Source organism: Podarcis erhardii, assembly GCF_964252035.2.
Source record: "Podarcis erhardii genome assembly, chromosome: 7".
Lineage (NCBI taxonomy): Eukaryota > Metazoa > Chordata > Lepidosauria > Squamata > Lacertidae > Podarcis > Podarcis erhardii.
This window is the reverse complement of record NC_138511.1, coordinates 43,866,449-43,883,786: the sequence shown is the minus strand read 5'-3', so window position 1 is coordinate 43,883,786 and position 17,338 is coordinate 43,866,449. Positions and strand designations below refer to the sequence as shown.

At 47.2% G+C, this 17,338-nt stretch overlaps 1 protein-coding gene and 1 long non-coding RNA gene across 2 annotated transcripts in view; one reads left to right on the top strand and one right to left on the bottom strand.

The window, feature by feature from the left end:
* Positions 1–17,338, top strand: part of LOC309347471 — an 83,535-nt gene that overhangs the window by 51,670 nt on the left and 14,527 nt on the right. The window lies entirely within an intron of this gene.
* SLC7A5 (solute carrier family 7 member 5) overlaps positions 1–17,338 on the bottom strand; it is a 50,657-nt gene that overhangs the window by 25,383 nt on the left and 7,936 nt on the right. Inside the window, exon 2 of the mRNA XM_081872071.1 lies at positions 6,821–6,946. Within this exon, the coding sequence (XP_081728197.1) occupies positions 6,821–6,946 (126 nt within the window). The remainder of the gene's footprint in view (positions 1–6,820; positions 6,947–17,338) is intronic.

The window sequence follows — 17,338 nt, the reverse complement described above, 5'->3', positions numbered from 1 at the left end:
ACTTTAAAAAACAAGGGCATGTAATGAAATTGTTACCGGGGGCTCCCAACTCCCAGCACCTCCAGCCAGTGATCAAGGGTGAAGGGAGTTGGGAGGGCGACATGTGGAAGGCTGCAACTTCCCCATCTGTGTGACAAATGTGTAAAACACCTTTTTTAAAAATAAGACATTCAGCCAAAGTCACACATCTAAGCTTCCCATGAAGAGCGACCAAAGCTAAGTGCACTTGCAGTGTCCTTAAATGACCCTGCATCTGTTCAGCAGAAGCTCAGGAGAAGAGCCCCAGAAGGCGGGAGAAAAATGGCTTTACTGCAAAGCTGGGTCTGACTGCTGACCTGAAAAATTATTTAGTTCAAAGACATGCAAAAGCAGCCAGAACTTAATTTTTTTTTATTTAAACAATTTAAATACCTACAGTTGTCTCTAAGCAGTGCCCAAAAAATTCAATATAGAAAAGATAAAAAATGCCAGTGCTGAATAAAACGTTTTCGGTAGATGCCAGAAGTTCAACAGGGAGCTGTCCTGTCTGAACTCAACTGGAAGAGAGATCTGCAAAATCAGGCCCATGATACTGAGCACACAGCTTCTGGTGGATATGAGCCATACGTCTGAGCCACGGAGGACCACTAACAGACCTCAACAATCACGCAGGGATGTAAGGGCTTGGGCTGCCCTTGAAACATCCTGGACTCAAGCTGTTAAGGGGCCTGTAGCTGAATACAAGAACGATGAAGCTGGCCCAGCAGCATGCAGGCAGCCAGTGCAAGCTTTTGAGCACCAGAGTTATGTGCTGGCAACAGTGCATTCCCATCAACTGTCTTGCCAAAGCATTTCCCACCAGCTGGAACCTCTGGACCAGGCCCAAGGTTAGCCCTGCATATAGCACATTGAAGTTACCAGTGCATGAATTGCTGTGGCCAGACCATCCCTGCCCAAGCCAACTTAGTAAAAGAAGAGGTGGGTTTTTATGCATCTTTGCCATTACAAATTTTGATGCTAATGCTTCCTTTAGCGGTTACTCACTGGGCCACTGAAAACACAAAAGGTGCACACTTTACTGGAAAGATCTCTGTTCTCAAAGGCAGGTGGGAATAAGTTATTGTTCCCAGCCCAATTATCTAGAACAGCACAAGGCTTTTGGGTACCCCTCCCTTCGTAAGTGGTGACCAGAGAAAAGAGTCCTGCTATGGAATGCTCCCCACAGAGCTAAGTGCTGACTTCAACATCATTTTGTCAGCGGATCAAAACTATTCCATTTACTGGGGTCGGGGCTAGGGAACCTGAAGCCCTCCCATTGTTTTTGGACTCCAGCTCCCATCAGCATGCAGAAGGGAGGATGGAAGTTGTAGCCCAGGATCATGTGGCTCTTCTGGTTGGGGCTGATGGGAATTGTACTCCAAAGCATTTGGAGAGCACCAGGGTTGGCAAAGGCCGTTTTGCAAGCAGGAAAAATGGTGCAATGCGGATCCAGAGAAGATGGGAGTGCCCTGATATAGGGCTTCTGTTGAGGCATAGTAAGAGAAAAGCCATGAGGTGAGGAAGAATCTCATTTTGGGGGTTTGATGTGGTGGCTGAGAAAGCTGGGCTGGGGCAGGACAAACATCTGAAGGGAAGAAGGCTGGCAAAAGTCGGATTAGGATCTGCATGCATACTTAGTTTTTCTGTTCTCGCTACTTGGTGATTAATGTACAGCTCCTCTTTGATGCTATATTATTGTATTTGACAGCTTCAATGTTGTCTTAATGGCTGTTTTGTGCATATAAGACCTGTGAACCACCTCAACAAAGGTTTTTAATATAAAATGCATTAAATGCCCATTAAAAACAAAAAAAAAAAAATCAAAACTGTGAATGGCTTCTGGGAACTGTGAAGTGCAGCACATCAAAGGATGAGATTGTAAACCCAAGAACCAGACCAAATGGCTCTTAACCAGACAACACAGTTTCCCCATCATTATCTATGCACAGTATTGCAGGGTACCTTTTTTGGGTTGCATCCTGTGCACAAAGCGAGAGTTCTGTGATGGCAGAGCACAAGAAGGCAGAACCTGTCATCATGTGCAGAATTCAGAAGCTGAGTGCCTTGGGGTGTTGATCTTGTTAGGAAAAAGGAACCAACTCCCCAGTTCTTATTGATGCACACAGGTAATTGGGGGGGGGGGGGAGTGTGATAGAAACACAAATGTCAACTATTTCAAAATCTACAGTCAGTTTACAGTTGTGAGTCTGCAGATTTCTTGCTTGCACAACCATGACCTGAGATGCAGAGAAGACCTTTGAGGCAGATTCCTGTGAGTGAGAAAGGAATCTCTGGAGATATTAAAGGAGGGCTATTATTAGCATAGAGCCCAAAAGGTGATGCCGGCATTCCATGGCCATTAATGACAGCCCACCTTAAAGGAGGAAATAAGTTGAGCTAAGCACCCTATGCAATATGGAAGGGGTGGGAAGAAGAAAAAAGTGTGTTTTGCAAGTATCACCGCTGAAAAACTGCCCAAAGGTCACAAGGCAATTACAGGGGGAGGCAGTAACAGGAGAAGAGGGAAAGGAAAAATAATATCTTGCAAGTTCCAAAGAGGGCAAAGAGAAGTGGAGAATTCCTTCTGAATCCTTTGTTTTTAAACAAGTGTCCCTTATATTGCTCCAGAATAGAGGGGCTCCCTCCCTCCCCTCCCCAAACAACCTCCTGTTTTGTTTTACAGAAGGAGGAATTCCTCCCTCAAAAGTTCCCATCCGCTTCTTATCCGTTTATCAAAAAATACTGAAAAATGCTGAGCAGAGAGATCTGTGCTGACACCAACCAGGTCCGGGTTGGCAAGACATTTCGAGAGTTTGTGTCACGAGGCTCTGCCATTTAGAAGGAAACAAACACAATTAACAAAGTTAGCTTTCTTCTTTTAAAATGCTGAGATGTTAAGAAAGGAAGGAAGAAAATCTTTCAACTTTAAGAGACAGGCTCTTTTTTTTTATCCCTTTGTGTCTTCATTGGACAGAACTGCTTCATTAAGCTCCATTTATTTGTTTGCATTTCTAGACCGCTTGTAAGCTGCAAGATGCTTGAAAGCAGCTTGTGAAGTTAAGCACGCACAAAAATAAACAAGAGTGTGCAAGACAGAGAGAGCAGCAAAACAAATGTCCATCTGTAAACACACACACACCGCATAACACTTGAAGACCAGGGCTGTAACTAAAACAAAAATCCATTTAGACCTTCCAGTCCTTAACAAAATAAAAACAGAACAGTCATGGTTATGGCTACCAATGCCTACTAACTGGGGATGGGGGGGGGGAGAGAGGGGGAGAGAGAGAGAGAGAGAGAGAGAGAGAGAGAGAGAGAGAGAGAGAGTGTCATCCAATTAAGCCGGAAGCCGGAATATCCAGGAGACACAAAATTCAGGACTTCTTCAGACATAGATCACCTATGACATTTGCTCCCACAAGATGTAGCAATGGCTACGTACTTGGGTGGCTTTAAGAAGACAAATTCATGGGAGGTGAGGCTATCTGCTAACCCTGATGGCTGCTGCCCCACCTCTGCTGTCAGAGAAAGAGAGCCTCTGAACACTAGTTACTGGAAATCTTAAGCTGCACTCTGGGTCCCACTAGTGGATTCCCCATGGGTAATCTGGTTGGTCACTGTGAGATCAGGATGCTGGACTGCATGGGCCTCTCATCTGATCCAGCAGGGCTCTTCCAATGTTTGTTTTTGACAGGAAACATAAACACAGGCACCATGGAGGTCATACAAGGGCCCGGGACTCATCTAGGCGTCGGTAGGGAAAAGCCAAAAGGTGGCAAGATGTGAAGCAAGGCCTCTGCTGATGGCTACTGACAAGCTTCTGGGTTTGTACAGAAGAAGGCAAGCCCTTGAGATAACCCCAGGCACAAACTGTATGCCTGAATCAGTGGCGTAGCGTGGGGGGTGCAAGGGGTGCCGGCCGCACCGGGCGCAACATCTGGGGGGGCGCACTCGCCGCCTCCAGAGTCGCCGAAGAGCCTCGGGGCTCAGCTCCTTTGGGAGGAGGGGTCGGGCTGGGCGACCAGGGGGAGCAGCAGGCGCCAGCAAGGAGGTCCGGAGCCGGAGCCGGAGCCTGGCCAGGATCGCGCGCAGGACGGGGCGCAAGAGGGAGGGGAGAGTCGAGCCTGTCCCCCCCACGAGGACTGCTGCGAAGAGGCGGGAGGGAGAGGAGGCCCCTTGGGAGGAGCGGGCAGGTGCTGGGGCGGCAGCGCTGGGCGGGGGCCGAGGGGTGGGCGCCCCCCTGCGCGGGCATCGCCGCGCCGCCGCCGCGGGCTTGACTGGGCCGCCGGCCGAGGGGAAGCACCAAACAAGGCCAGGATCCAGGCCCGCCCCGCTCTCCTTATTTGGCGCCCGGTTCCGGCTCCCGGGTGGCCTCCTCCCACCCGCTCTCGCTACCAGTGGAAAGAGAGACGGAGGCGCAGCGAAACCCGCAGCCTTTGCAGGCGCCGCCCGGCTGGGGGAGGGGAGCGCGGAGGAGCCCCGCGGGGCCTGGGCCCGGCCAGCCGAGCCTCCCGAATTGTGCCCCGCAGCCAGGATCTTGTGGCGAGGAAGGAGCCCAGTCTGCGCCCTCCTTCCCCACAGAGCTGCAGAGGGAAATCAAGGTTCTCCTGCTAGTTTCTCTTCTTCTCTTCCCCACACTGCGTTGCAACCGTGCCCCCCCCCTCTCGGTGCACATAGCACGATTGCAATCTCTCTCCCCCCCCCCAAGTTAAACTAATGGAGCAAGCCAGCGCCAAAGATTTGTAGAACTGTGAATACCCCAGCCCAGGCAGCAGCAAGAAGCTGGCAGCGGCGGCAGGTTAGGGGTTAGGGGCGCAAATTACTTGCCTTGCCCCGGGTTATGGGGCGCAAATTACTTGCCTTGCCCCGGGTGCTGACAACCCACGCTACGCCGCTGGCCTGAATTCCCGGAAACCTACGTTACTCCTATGTTACCAACACATAAAGCTGCCTTATATTGAGTCAGACCACCAGTTCAGCTAGCCCAGCATAAACTCTACATTGATTGATAGGAGCTTTCCAGGATTTGGGCAGGAGGAGTTTCCCAGCCCTACCTGAAGACAGACACCAGCACTGAACATGTGCATGCAAAGCAAGTGTGGTTAAAATTACAAGCACCTATTTCCTGACTTCTAGCATCCTGTGGCAATCGATCCTCTATATGTATCTCTTTGGATGGGGGTGGAGGCAACAGCCCCCTGCTTGCTTTCTAGATTTCCCCAAAAGGACAGGAGGGGGCGCAGTTTCCTCATGAAGACTACCCTGTACTGACAGCCCACAGACGTCATTCGTCTGCCTGCATCTCTCTTCTGGGAGTCAAATATCCAGCAAATGGGAGTGGAAGGGGTGTGCATGTGTGTGCTATTTTGCACCAAGCAAGCCCCGCTGGCTGGCGAAAACACACAGAAGGGAAACACCATCCTGGCATTTGATCTCTTCTCCTAGACAAGCAGCAAAAGCAGAAACAGGCTGCCACAAGCCATGTGACCAGCCTGCCTGGACCCCTGTTGAATGAGGGGTTGGCTCAGGTGCCCACCACGTCCTGCCATGCTAAAAACAACAGCGATACAGGCAGGAAGGGCAGAGGGTACATGCAGTCAAGAGGACAAGATCTGAGCCAGGGAAGGTCAGACAGGGTCAAGGGGAAAACTTGGCACTTCCCAAGCAACTCTCGTTTCATAAAAGGCTGATGTGGAGCAGAGAGCACAGCAATTGCCAGAGGAAGGAAGATAAAGGCTGTCAAGGGTCGCTCATCGTTAAGGATGCGGGAGACATTTGATGTTGTTTGCATTTTAATGAGCTAATTCCTAATTTGCACACCTTAAACCAATACGCAAACCAGAACACACCACACTTCGACATTTGTACTCTGAATTTTTTTGCAGTGCAGTCCGGCAACCATAAAATGTGTACAAAAATGTGTGTGCCGTAGGGAAATATGAGTAAAAATGCATGCACTTTGTGAGTGTAACAGACAAGAATGCCTGACGTTAGAGGAAATTGCTTCCAAAATCTGTACAGTAGTCAAAATTGTATACAAAAATTGTTTCTATTCGGAGAAATTCGCACTAAAAATGCTAACTTTCCTGAGTGGTTTAAAGGGGGGGGGGGGAGAGATGAAATCCACAAATGAAGGTGACAATACAGGGAACTGAATTTTAAGATTAGAATAAGAAGAAACAGAGAGACCAAATGTGCCATGGAAGTCTCTGTGCAAATGAAGCTTTCACTAGCATTTCATATCCATGAAGGCTAGGAATAGCCGTAGCTGCTGAATTTCCTCTTTCTAAAAGCTTGTCCTGAGCATCTGGTCAGATCTCAGAACTACCACATTGCCCAAGTGAAAGATGCGCTGTTACAAGGCATTTTCTGGAACGTTTCTCCTATTTTTGCAGGTGCCTGAGAAAATGCAGTTTTGTTTTCCCTGGACCATAATGAGAGCGATCAAGTCTAGTCTCAAATGGAAGAAACAGGGGGGCTGCCTGCAGTGGCAGGCCTTGGGGTCCCAAACGCCAAAATCTGGTGCCCCCAACTCTTGTCTTCCATTCTACAACATAGTTGCTCCATGCCAAGTGCAACTAAAGTGGCTGCGCTCCCCTAAATCTGCCTCCCTTTCCTGGAGCTTTTGGAGCTGCAGACAGCGAAATCAGGTATAGTATTTAAAGCTGTTCTGCCTCTGCTGCTAGAGCCAGAATTTGGGGGAAGTCTTCCCTAACCACCTGCCACCCCTTCCCCTTCCCCTGTACCACCTTCTCCTCCACTTCCATCCTGTTTTTTGAAGAAGCAAAACACACATACTCACTTTTCCCCAGCTGAACGAAGCCCAGGATGATGATCAAGGCGAGAGCCAAGAGCTTGGCAGCCGCAAAGCCATCTTGGACGCGGGTGGCGGCCTTCACACTGTAGCAGTTGACAGCTGTGAGCAGTACTGGAAAGGAACAGATCAAGGTGGGTTAGTTCACTGTTGGAGTAGGAGCTTCGCAAGCCACCCTCTTTTTTTTTTAGAAACAGGAAAAGAAATACACCAAACTAAAGATTGAGGGCAAGGCAGAGCTGGAATGCCACATTCAGCACAACTCCACCACCCCCATCATCTGCTGGAATTGTACCTGCAAAGCACAGTGTAGGATCTGTGCAAATGGATCCAGGCCAATGAATATCCCCTTGCCCACACCAGGGAAAAACACACACACACACACACACACACACACACACACACACACACATACAAAATAAATGAGACCTGCACTACTCTCGCCAATGCATGGATGCACTTCTGCGGCCAAACTTTTTGGAAGCTTGTGGTTGCTAGGACTCCACTTGGCAGACTGCTTCCTCTGAAACTGTCTCCACTATAAATGCACCCATGCTGCCGGCACCTGCACACAAACACACAGGCGCACGCTCCTTCCAATTCTGCATTCCTCTAGAGTGCTGTCTGGTGAGAGCTTTTCCACCTGAAGGCCAAAGGGAAAGCCTAGAGAGCTGAGCCTCTTCTCTAGCTGGGGAGCTCTGGAGGAAGACTCTAGGGAAGCAGCAGACATTGCACTGGTTCCGTTTCAGAATATTCTGACTGAGGATGCAAGAAGAGCCTGGCTGCTAGATCAGAATCCCATCCAGTCCGCATCCTGTTCTTACCAGGTGCCTCCGAGGTGCCCACAAGCAGGACCAGAGCACTCTCCCCACCTTATTTTTGGTTTCATTGTTTTGCACTGAAGTTAAGCTGGTAACTGTTTTAAAAGCAACACGGATACACAAGGCAACCGAGAGCCGCTTTGGGGCCCCTTCAGGGCTCATCCTGTAGCATATAAACGTGAGAAAGAAGATTGAGGACTTTTCTCCAAACTATACTGTACCTGGATCTCTCTGCTGCCACCCAACTCTTCCTTGGCCCATCTCTCCCCCCCCCCCCCGTCTCCCTCCTATCACACCCTGGCCTCTAATGCAGACTTGAAAACACTCTCTGCAAAGACAGGACCACATGGATGGTCTATGAGCAGCAGTGCCTAGCACAGTTCCGGGTACAAAACAACACTAACACTTCCCCACAAGCCGATGTTCACATCCTAAGGCAGAAACAACAGTATCACTCAAAGCTCACAGCTGCAGATTCTGAAACACAGGGGAGGATGCTACTTCCTTCCTAGCTGGGGAGTTTCCCCGTCAAGTAAGGTGAGTAGGGGAACACATGGTGAGTAGGGGAAAACTCAGCCACACTCAAAATGCTTGCTATCCAGGAAGTCCTAGTTGGGGTTTCCCCCCCTAGTGAATGAAGGATTCAACTTCCTTGCAGATGATTCAAAGCTAGGACAAGCAAGAGAGGAGGACAGTTGCATCAGTCACACCTAACAGCTCCTTCGCCCATTTCAGTAGGTGCCACCTCCAGCGCCACTGATTGGCCCTGCAGCAAGGAAGAGGCAGCAACCCGAGAAGCCGGAAGCTCCTTTGCATAATCCCCTCTCCACCCCCATATTGTATTTGCCTGCAAAGCTGCTGTTGCCTCCTTCGGCAGGGTGGGGGCACCCAGCATCCCCTTGCAGAGAGTCAGTCACTGCCTTATCTAGAGGACGCTGGCTATCTTTGCATCACATTTTTATTAAAATGTTTGCACACTATGAGAATGCAAGCGCACAGGAGTGTGAGAAAGAACATTCCCCCTTGAGGCTTGAGCAGTGCGGTTTTAAAACATACACTGCAATCCCGTCCAGTGGCACTCCTGCCTGAAAGTTTTGGGCAACATCTGTGCAACCTCCTCCCTGCAGAATACTGCCCTGTTTATTTAAAAACCTCCAGGGCTTAAGGCGCACCAAGGTATAGCCCTGGAACCTTCCCCAAGAACTAACGGGGGACGGGTGCTTTAAGCAAGTCAGTCTCTCTCGGCTTAGCCTCAGTGCTCCTATCTGCAAACTGGGCGACGCCAATACTGTCCCTACTTTACAGGGCTGTTGGTGAGGACTGCAAGCAAGGCAACACACATTACTTTGAAACACTTATTGAGTAATACGTCAGTGCCAAGAGGACCCTGGAGCATTTGCAGAGTGCATGTTTCCCTCACCCGAGTAAACAAAGATTTGAACCATGTGCTCCACTTTTAACGTAGCATCCCTCCCAGGCTGGTCAGAACACCTGCACATCTAAGTATAGAAATGAAGCACAGCCAGATAGAAGCTTCCGAGGCTCATATACGCAGCAACAAGTAAACAGATACATATGTTCCGCAGGAGCTGATCTCAAACTCCCTACAAGACCACAGATGCAGGAAGGCAGATCTGCTGACTCAGCATTTGAAGACGGCACTGCAAGATCCAGCAGGGCACCCGACACTTTGAACTCAGGCGGGCTAAGCTGGCAACGCAACTTTACCACTGGCACCCTTGCCACTTTGGCACACTTTTAACTGGCTAACTGTGGCATGTGTAAAAACAGCAGAGAGGAAAGGATGCCAAGCAGCTGCTTAAGCCTCCCCCATGGGAGTGGGATGTAGCCCAAAGGTTTTTGCTTTCTTTCTCCAGACTTCTCCAACCTGGTGCCCTCCAGATGTGTTGGGACTCCCAGCAGCCACAGGATCATACACTCATGCTGGCTGGAGCTGGTGGGAAGTGCGTTCCCAACACATATGGTTGGGATGGCTGCACTACTCCATTTGTTTTGCAAGGTGACATTCATAGAATCACAGAACTGTAGAGTTGGAAGGGTCCCCAAGGGTCATCTAGATCAACCCCCTGCAATGCAGGAATCTCAACTAGATCATAAATGACAGATGCTTTAAAACCTCCAAGAAAGGAGAGTTCGCTACCTCTTGTGGAAGTCTGTTCCACTGTCGAACAGCTCTAACTGTCAGAAAGTCAAGGTTCGATTGGACTTATCCCCAGGTAAATGTGCAAAGGATTGCAGCCTTAAAAGGTGCTCTTTGTGTCTCTGCACTTTGATAAATAATAAAACTATATTTTATAAATAATCCCGGTTCACTATGCTGTGCATTTTGTAAACAAGCTTCTATTATGTCACCTAACGCAGCAACTTTTAAAAAGTTTATAGAACCTTACTGGGGCAGCGGGGGAGGTTTTAGTTACAAAACTTTGCTGGTAATGAGCAGCTCCTTCGTTCCCTAAATTTTAGAAGTTCCCACTATGAACAAATAAAGTGAGACCAAGTCACTGTACAAACAAGCCATTTAAGATGAGAGACTCATTATCTTCCACATAGTAACTTATTTGTGTAGCTCTCTTTCTAGGCCTGCACAGGACACAAATTTGTCACTTTCAAGACACATAAGTAGTTTTTCAAAAATCATCAGACTGCTTGGGAAGAAGAGAAGACAGTGGCACTATCAGAACACACTGGCAGGATTCTGAGTGAAAATAGGGGTTATCAGCACAGAACAAACCAGTAGCAGAAAACGCCTCAGGGAAAGGATGTGTTTGTGTGTAATGTGTCAGTGACTTGACTCCACCTCCCTCCCTTAAATTAGCAAGACAGAAATCTTCCTACAGTCAGAGGTCCACTCAGAAACAGAGTTTCCCCCCTAAATACGCAAATGCATGATGTTGCCTTGCACTGAGTCAAATAACATTGGTCCAAGCAGCTTGGTATTGTCTACTCTGACTGGCAGCAGCTTCCCAAGGTTTCGGGCAGAGGGAGGTATTCCTCTGCCACACCATCCTCACATAACAAGCCAGGGACAGAGCACAGTGTTATAAGAAAACAAGATCACATGTGCTTGCAAAGCAGGAACTCTGCACGAGCCTCTGTTACAGCCCCTCCAGGAGGGAGGAAGGCACTCATTTCTTGCTTGCTCTCACACATGAAAGCTGTGTAAGCCAGTTGCAGCAACCTCCTGTTAAAAAATAAATACAGTGGTACCTCGGGTTACAGATGCTTCAGGTTACAGACTCCGCTAACCCAGAAATAGTACCTTTGCTTCAGGATGAGAACAGAAATCGTGCTCCGGCGGAGCAGCAGCAACAGCGGGAGGCCCCATTAGCTAAAGTAGTACCTCAGGTTAGGGTAAAATGTGCATATAAATGTATGTATTAGTGGAAATAACATACATAAACGTGCAGTGTTCGGGGAAACTGCTTTAAATATGTGTCTAGTAGGAAAAATTGTGATACAGTGGTACCTCAGGTTACATGTGCTTCAGGTTACAGACTCTCCTAACCCAGAAATAGTACCTCGGGTTAAGAACTCTGCTTCAGGATGAGAACAGAAATCGTGCTCCGGCGACGCGGCGGCAGCAGGAGGCCCCATTAGCTAAAGTGGTGCTTCAGGTTAACAACAGTTTCAGGTTAAGAACGGACTTCCAGAACAAATTAAGTTCTTAACCCGAGGTGCCACTGTAATTGTTTTGCCATATTCAGCACTGAGCATTTAACGATTGTTGGGCAAGGTAGCCAGCCCAGCGTAGTCAAACAATGCAAGCAACATGTTTCCTAAAACCAAAAGAGGAACGGGGGGGGGGGTTAAGCCAAAGCAGCCCCCCATCTGCCTCCCAAAGGATTTTTTTTAAAGCAATTGAATAAGTGTTTCCTACTGGTTATAGAGTCTTCTGCAATACGGCCGTTTGTAGATGGGACCGTGGAAGAATCTACCTTTGAATGTGGTGGCCTCTCCTTCCTTAACTTTGATTCAACAGAAATTGGTCAAATCTGCTAGCTGTCAAACATCTGCTTCTTACATGTGATCCTCTTTCAGGAGCTTCCCCCACATAGGGACCCACATCCTTTCCAAGGCACCTCAAATGAGGAACCAAAACAGTACCGGAGCCGGATGAAAGAAGCGGTGCAATGCAGGGTTCTGAAACCAGGAACGGAAGCAAGAAAGGAATCCCAACAGCCAGGAAACGAAGGAGCAGAAAATACAACATATTAGATAGGTGTACAATCAAATGGAAGAGCAAGTAAGGAGGCCAGTTGCAGTGATAGTACACCATAAATTAAGGTGATGCTGCAGAATGGCGGAAAAGCAGAAGGCCTCAGCAAAAGATTAGCCTACTAAGAGAGTTTGCATCTACCACAACAGACAACAGGAAACTGAACTTGTGCAGTGGGTGCAGCTGCTGTTTTGGGGTTGCTGTTTTTTATGAAGACAGGTTGTCTGGCTTTCCAAGAAATGCAAGAACAGGTTTTGCAGGCAGCGTGTTCTGGAAGCCCACTCACTTATAGGAATCGGTCAACGGAGGAAATATGCATGGAAAAATGGAAATGAGAAAGCCCAAGTTCTCCAGGGGAAAAGTATGCCATGGCTCAGTGGTAAGGCATCTGCTTTATACCCAGAAGGTCCCAGGATGAAGCCCTAGCATCTCAAAACAGGGCCCAAGAGTGACACAGACCCTGCAGAACAGTTTCCAGGCAGTGCCACTGATCCTGAGCTAGGTATATTAATTGACTTGACTCTGCGTGGTGCATCTTCCTATGCTGCAATGCTTCATATAAGAGGCTTGATCACTTTTGCAGGGTCGACGTCAGGGGCTTCTCAACTCCCCCACCCCCAAGACCAGCAGAAAATTGCTGAGGGTCTTGGTGGACCAGTTAATAATTTGTCTGCCTGTTACAGTGGTACCTTGGTTTAAGAACAGCTTAGTTTATGAACAACTTGAATTAAGAATGCTGCAAACCCAGAAGTAGGTGTTTTGGTTTGTGAACTTTGCCTTGGAAGCAGGACATGCTGAGTGTGTTCCATTTGTAAATTGAGTCCCCCGCTGCTATGGGAAAGCACACCTTGGTTTAAGAATGCTTTGGTTTAAGAACGGACTTCCGGAATGGATTAAGTTCGTAAACCAAGGTACCACTGTATAGTAACTGTAATGTGTTATGCTAAAATGCTGCATGCGTTTTAACTGCATTTTTATACATGCCATCTGAATGAAACTCACGTGATTGTCCATGGATCACATTATGAGAATCGCTGGTCTACACTGTGTAGCAGGGAAGCCAACACTATGAGCTACCAGGAGATGTCAGTTACTTCTGAAATTCGGTCAGACTTGCCACAGTCTGCACCACCTTTGTAGCATCTTGTGGGTGTTTGCTCAGAGTACTGTTTACATCTCAGATCTGGAGCTGGCTTCTACTCTTAAATGGTTGCTGAACAGTTCTTACTGCTATGCTTCTTTTAAAATAGGAACACATGTCTCTCTCGCAGGGCACAATATCAGAAGAGGTATTGCTTCTCATCTCTCATGCACGTATGAGTGAATGCTTATTTGAAGCTGGCGCCTGCCATTTGGGGTTTTTAGTATTTCCATTTAAAAATAAAAATCTGCTGCCTCGTTTAGATCGCAGAGTAACCTTTCAGTTAGTTTAAAGTGTTTATTTTTTATGAGCGATTTGAATTGATTTGTGAACTAAACACTTCAGTTGTGGCATTAGAAAGAAAACTTCCCAATGTTAGTAAGCACACCAGAGATTAAAAGGTTGGACCTTCCATCCCAGCAAGCACAAGTTCCAGGAAGCTGCAAGACCCCACACTCTGCTTTGCTGTACAGTGGTACCTCAGATTACAAACATTTCGGGTTACAAACACTTCGGGTTACAGACTCCGCTAACCCGGAAGTAGTGCCTCGGGTTAAGAACATTGCCCCAGGATGAGAACAGAAATCGTGCAGTAGTGGCACGGCAGCAGCAGGAGGCCCCATTAGCTAAAGTGGTACCTCAGGTTAAGAACGGTTTCAGATTAATAACAGACCTCCAGAACGAATTAAGTTCATAACCAGAGGTACCACTGTACAACTGTCTCAATACATTAACTTTGTTTTCATCCCTTGTGACCCAGTTTATAAATGAAGGATTATGCAGCTGTCCCATACAGGGATTGAACCTGCAACCTTGGCATTATTGGCACCATGCTCTAACCATCTGAGCTATCAATGAAGGTGCCTGAATCTCATTAGCCAGCTTGCCTTGCAAAGCAAAAACAACTGCATTCCACTTTGCTAGCCTCACCTTTTGTTAATACAGTGGTACCTCAGGTTACATACGCTTCAGGTTACACACTTCGCTAACCCAGAAATAGTGCTTCAGGTTAAGAACTTTGCTTCAGGATGAGAACAGAAATCATGCTCCAGTGGCACGGCAGCAGCAGCAGGCCCCATTAGCTAAAGTGGTGCTTCAGGTTAAGAACAGTTTCAGGTTAAGAACGGACCTCCGGAACGAATTAAGTACTTAACCTGAGGTACCACTGTATGCATGGTAACTTTGCCAAAAGAAGAGGCTTCTTCATCCCAGACCCAGCATTATTCATTATCTGTCATTTAGAATATATAGCAAGGGATGCTTCCTACACTGTAAACATACTCAGGAAACAACTGGAGCAAAAGCATTCCCCACGGGCACCAGTGTTAGCGTCAGGTGATCTTGGCAACAGCAAATCTTCTCACAGCCACACAGTGAATGAGAGGAGCCTGTATCCCTATGATCTGAAGCTCCACTTCCGAAAGGACAAAAAAAAACCCCTACCAGGATGAGTAGTTCTGGAACTTGCCCTTCCACAGAGGCCAGGGAGCCTGATGTCAGCAAAAGCAAGTGGTGCTTTTGCAAACACAGTGCAGCTGTAATTGTGCGAGGGTACTGAACAATTTCTGCAAGCCAGAAAACCAAAGGCAGGTCTGATATGGCCACACTTCATAGCTTGGAGTAATTGCAACAGACAAATCTGGTTAAGTTTGGTGGCCAAAGGGATTAAGAAGCTTGAGCCAGACGCCTGAAGTTGAAAAGGCAAGGAGAGTTGAAAGCAGGTTATGCATTTCCACAAGGTGCAGGCGGGAAGAAAAATGTGCTGCTACCAAGAGGCGCTCAGCGGAACAGTGAACTAGACCCCTCTTGGGGCATGGAGCGAGACTGACTGACTTGCAGTTTGATGAGAAAGGTCTATCCTGCATCCCTACACTCCACACATTACTGGGCTGCAGAGGGCGGCACAACAGGGGTTCCCCAGATGACTGCAGCTTGGTTGATGCAGGGAGATATGGTCCTTCAGGTAACATAGTAACAAGCCAAAAAGATTGTGGCCAGGTAAGCTCTTCTAGGAGAGGAGGCAAGAGGCCAAGGCAGCATCACACAAAGAAAGATAAACGCAAGACCAACAGGAGTCAGGCACCTACAGCATCAAAAAGCAAGCTTAGAGTGGAGGTCAGCAACTGGCAGCCCACAAAGCAAAACTGTTCTTGGACTGGAACCATTTGGCCCCCAAACCTCTAACCACTTTTTTCTCGCCTGCTTAACCAGATTTCTTGAAAGGGTAGGAAGAATCTACTTCTTACATGTTCCTCTCTTCCTCCCCATTTGTGGCAAAAGGGTGGCAGGGAGACAAAAAGGTGGTTGGAACTATGGCTAGACTTCCTAGCAGGCCACTTTGGGGAGTCCTGACCAAGCACACATAAATAACCTAGTTAAAAACCAGGACGCTGGGAGGTTACTGGCTTGCAGTGGGAAAGCTCACATCTCCAAGGCATCAGTAGCAAATGGGCACTGCTGCAGGTGGTTATGTTGATGCAAAACCTTTCAGGATCTGGAGGGCAGCTCTCAATCAGGGGACGCCTAGTCCGGCCAAGCAGCTAAAGGATCAATGCTCAGAGTCAACCGAGCCCCTAATATGGTCAAAGCAGCATCATTGCTCCCTGGAAACGCACAAATATTTATGATCCTCAGTGTAGCGGAGCAAGCACTGAGCCACCACACAAGCCCTGAATTGTGCAAACCGGGAGGTTATGGGTGCAGCTTGGATCCTGCCTCTGCAGAGAGGCATGAAAAGCACATTTAAAAAGTCAGGTTGAAAAAGTACAAGAAAGGGGACTGTTTGAGAAGTTGCTCCCAAGTACAAACTTTGAATGCAGGTAGGCAGTGCTGGGGAGGGGGAGTGAAAAACAGAAAGAGCTCAGTTTACACTACATTTATTGGGGAGCCCAGGGCTTTCAAGAAACCAACGAACACAGAAGCACATAAGTTATTTTGCAATAAAACTAAATGGTCTCATCCCGCCTTTCCCATTTTATCCTCACAGCAACCCTGCAAAGTAGGCTAGGAGCCGAGGGAGACATACTCAAGGCCACCCAGAGAGCTTCATGGGTGAATGGAGATTTGAACTCAACTCTCCCCTGCAGATTCAACAGTTTTGAGAGCACTGAAGAACTTTTAATAAATAAATAACTCAAATCCAAACTCCATCCACTACACAGGAGACTGCCACTTGGTCAGATGTGCTCTGGTGTTCAAGTTACAAGTTACTTCAGTCCATTCTCACTTTAAAAAAAAAAAAAAATATTTATTAAAATTTTTCAATACAAGTGTAAAAATAATAAACAATATAACATGTATCGTAACATAGTTTCAAAACTTCTTTGGACTCCCTCACGTCTCCCGCTCCCACTTACATCATTGTAAATTTTTACCAGCAATTTATCATCTTGTTTACGTTCTTATGCCCCGTTCATTTAAATATAATCTAATAGTTCTCCAGAAGGTTTACATTTCTCACTTGTCATCCCAATTCCGTCTAGTTTAGTGGTGCTCAATTATTTATGATCTAGCATCCTTCTTAACATTCAACCAAATTACAGTATTTTTGCAAATACATCTTAAATTTCTTCCAATCTTCTTCAACCCTCTCCTCTCCCAGGTCTCGGATTCTGCCAGTCATCTCGGCCAGTTGCATATAGTCCATCAGCTGCATCTGCCATTCTTCCAGTGTGGGTAGATCTTGCGTTTTCCAGTTCTTAGCGATGAGTATCCTTGCTGCCGTTATTGCATACATAAAAAATGTTTGGTCCTTCTTTAGCACCTTCTGACCGACAATACCCAGAAGGAAGGCCTCTGGTTTCTTAGTGAAGGTATACTTAAATACCTTTTTCAACTCATTATATATCATTTCCCAGAAGGCCTTCACTTTAGGGCAAGTCCACCAGAGGTGAAAGAATGTTCCTTCACTTTCTTTACATTTCCAACATTTATTTTCAGACAAATGGTATATTTTGGCAAGTTTAACTGGGGTCATGTACCATCTATATATCATTTTCATTACATTTTCCTTCAGAGCATTACATGCAGTGAAGTTCAGCCCAGTGGTCCACAACCTTTCCCAGTCCTCAAACATAATGTTATGCCCAATGTCCTGTGCCCACTTTATCATAGCCGATTTAACCATTTCGTCTTGTGTATTCCATTTTAACAGCAAGTTATACATTCTTGATAGTACCTTAGTCTTTGGTTCTAACAATTCTGTTTCCAACTTCGATTTCTCCACCTGGAACCCTAACTTTTTGTCGTTTTTAAAGACTTCTTTAATCTGAGCATAATGTAACCAGTCTCGCACTTTATCCTTCATT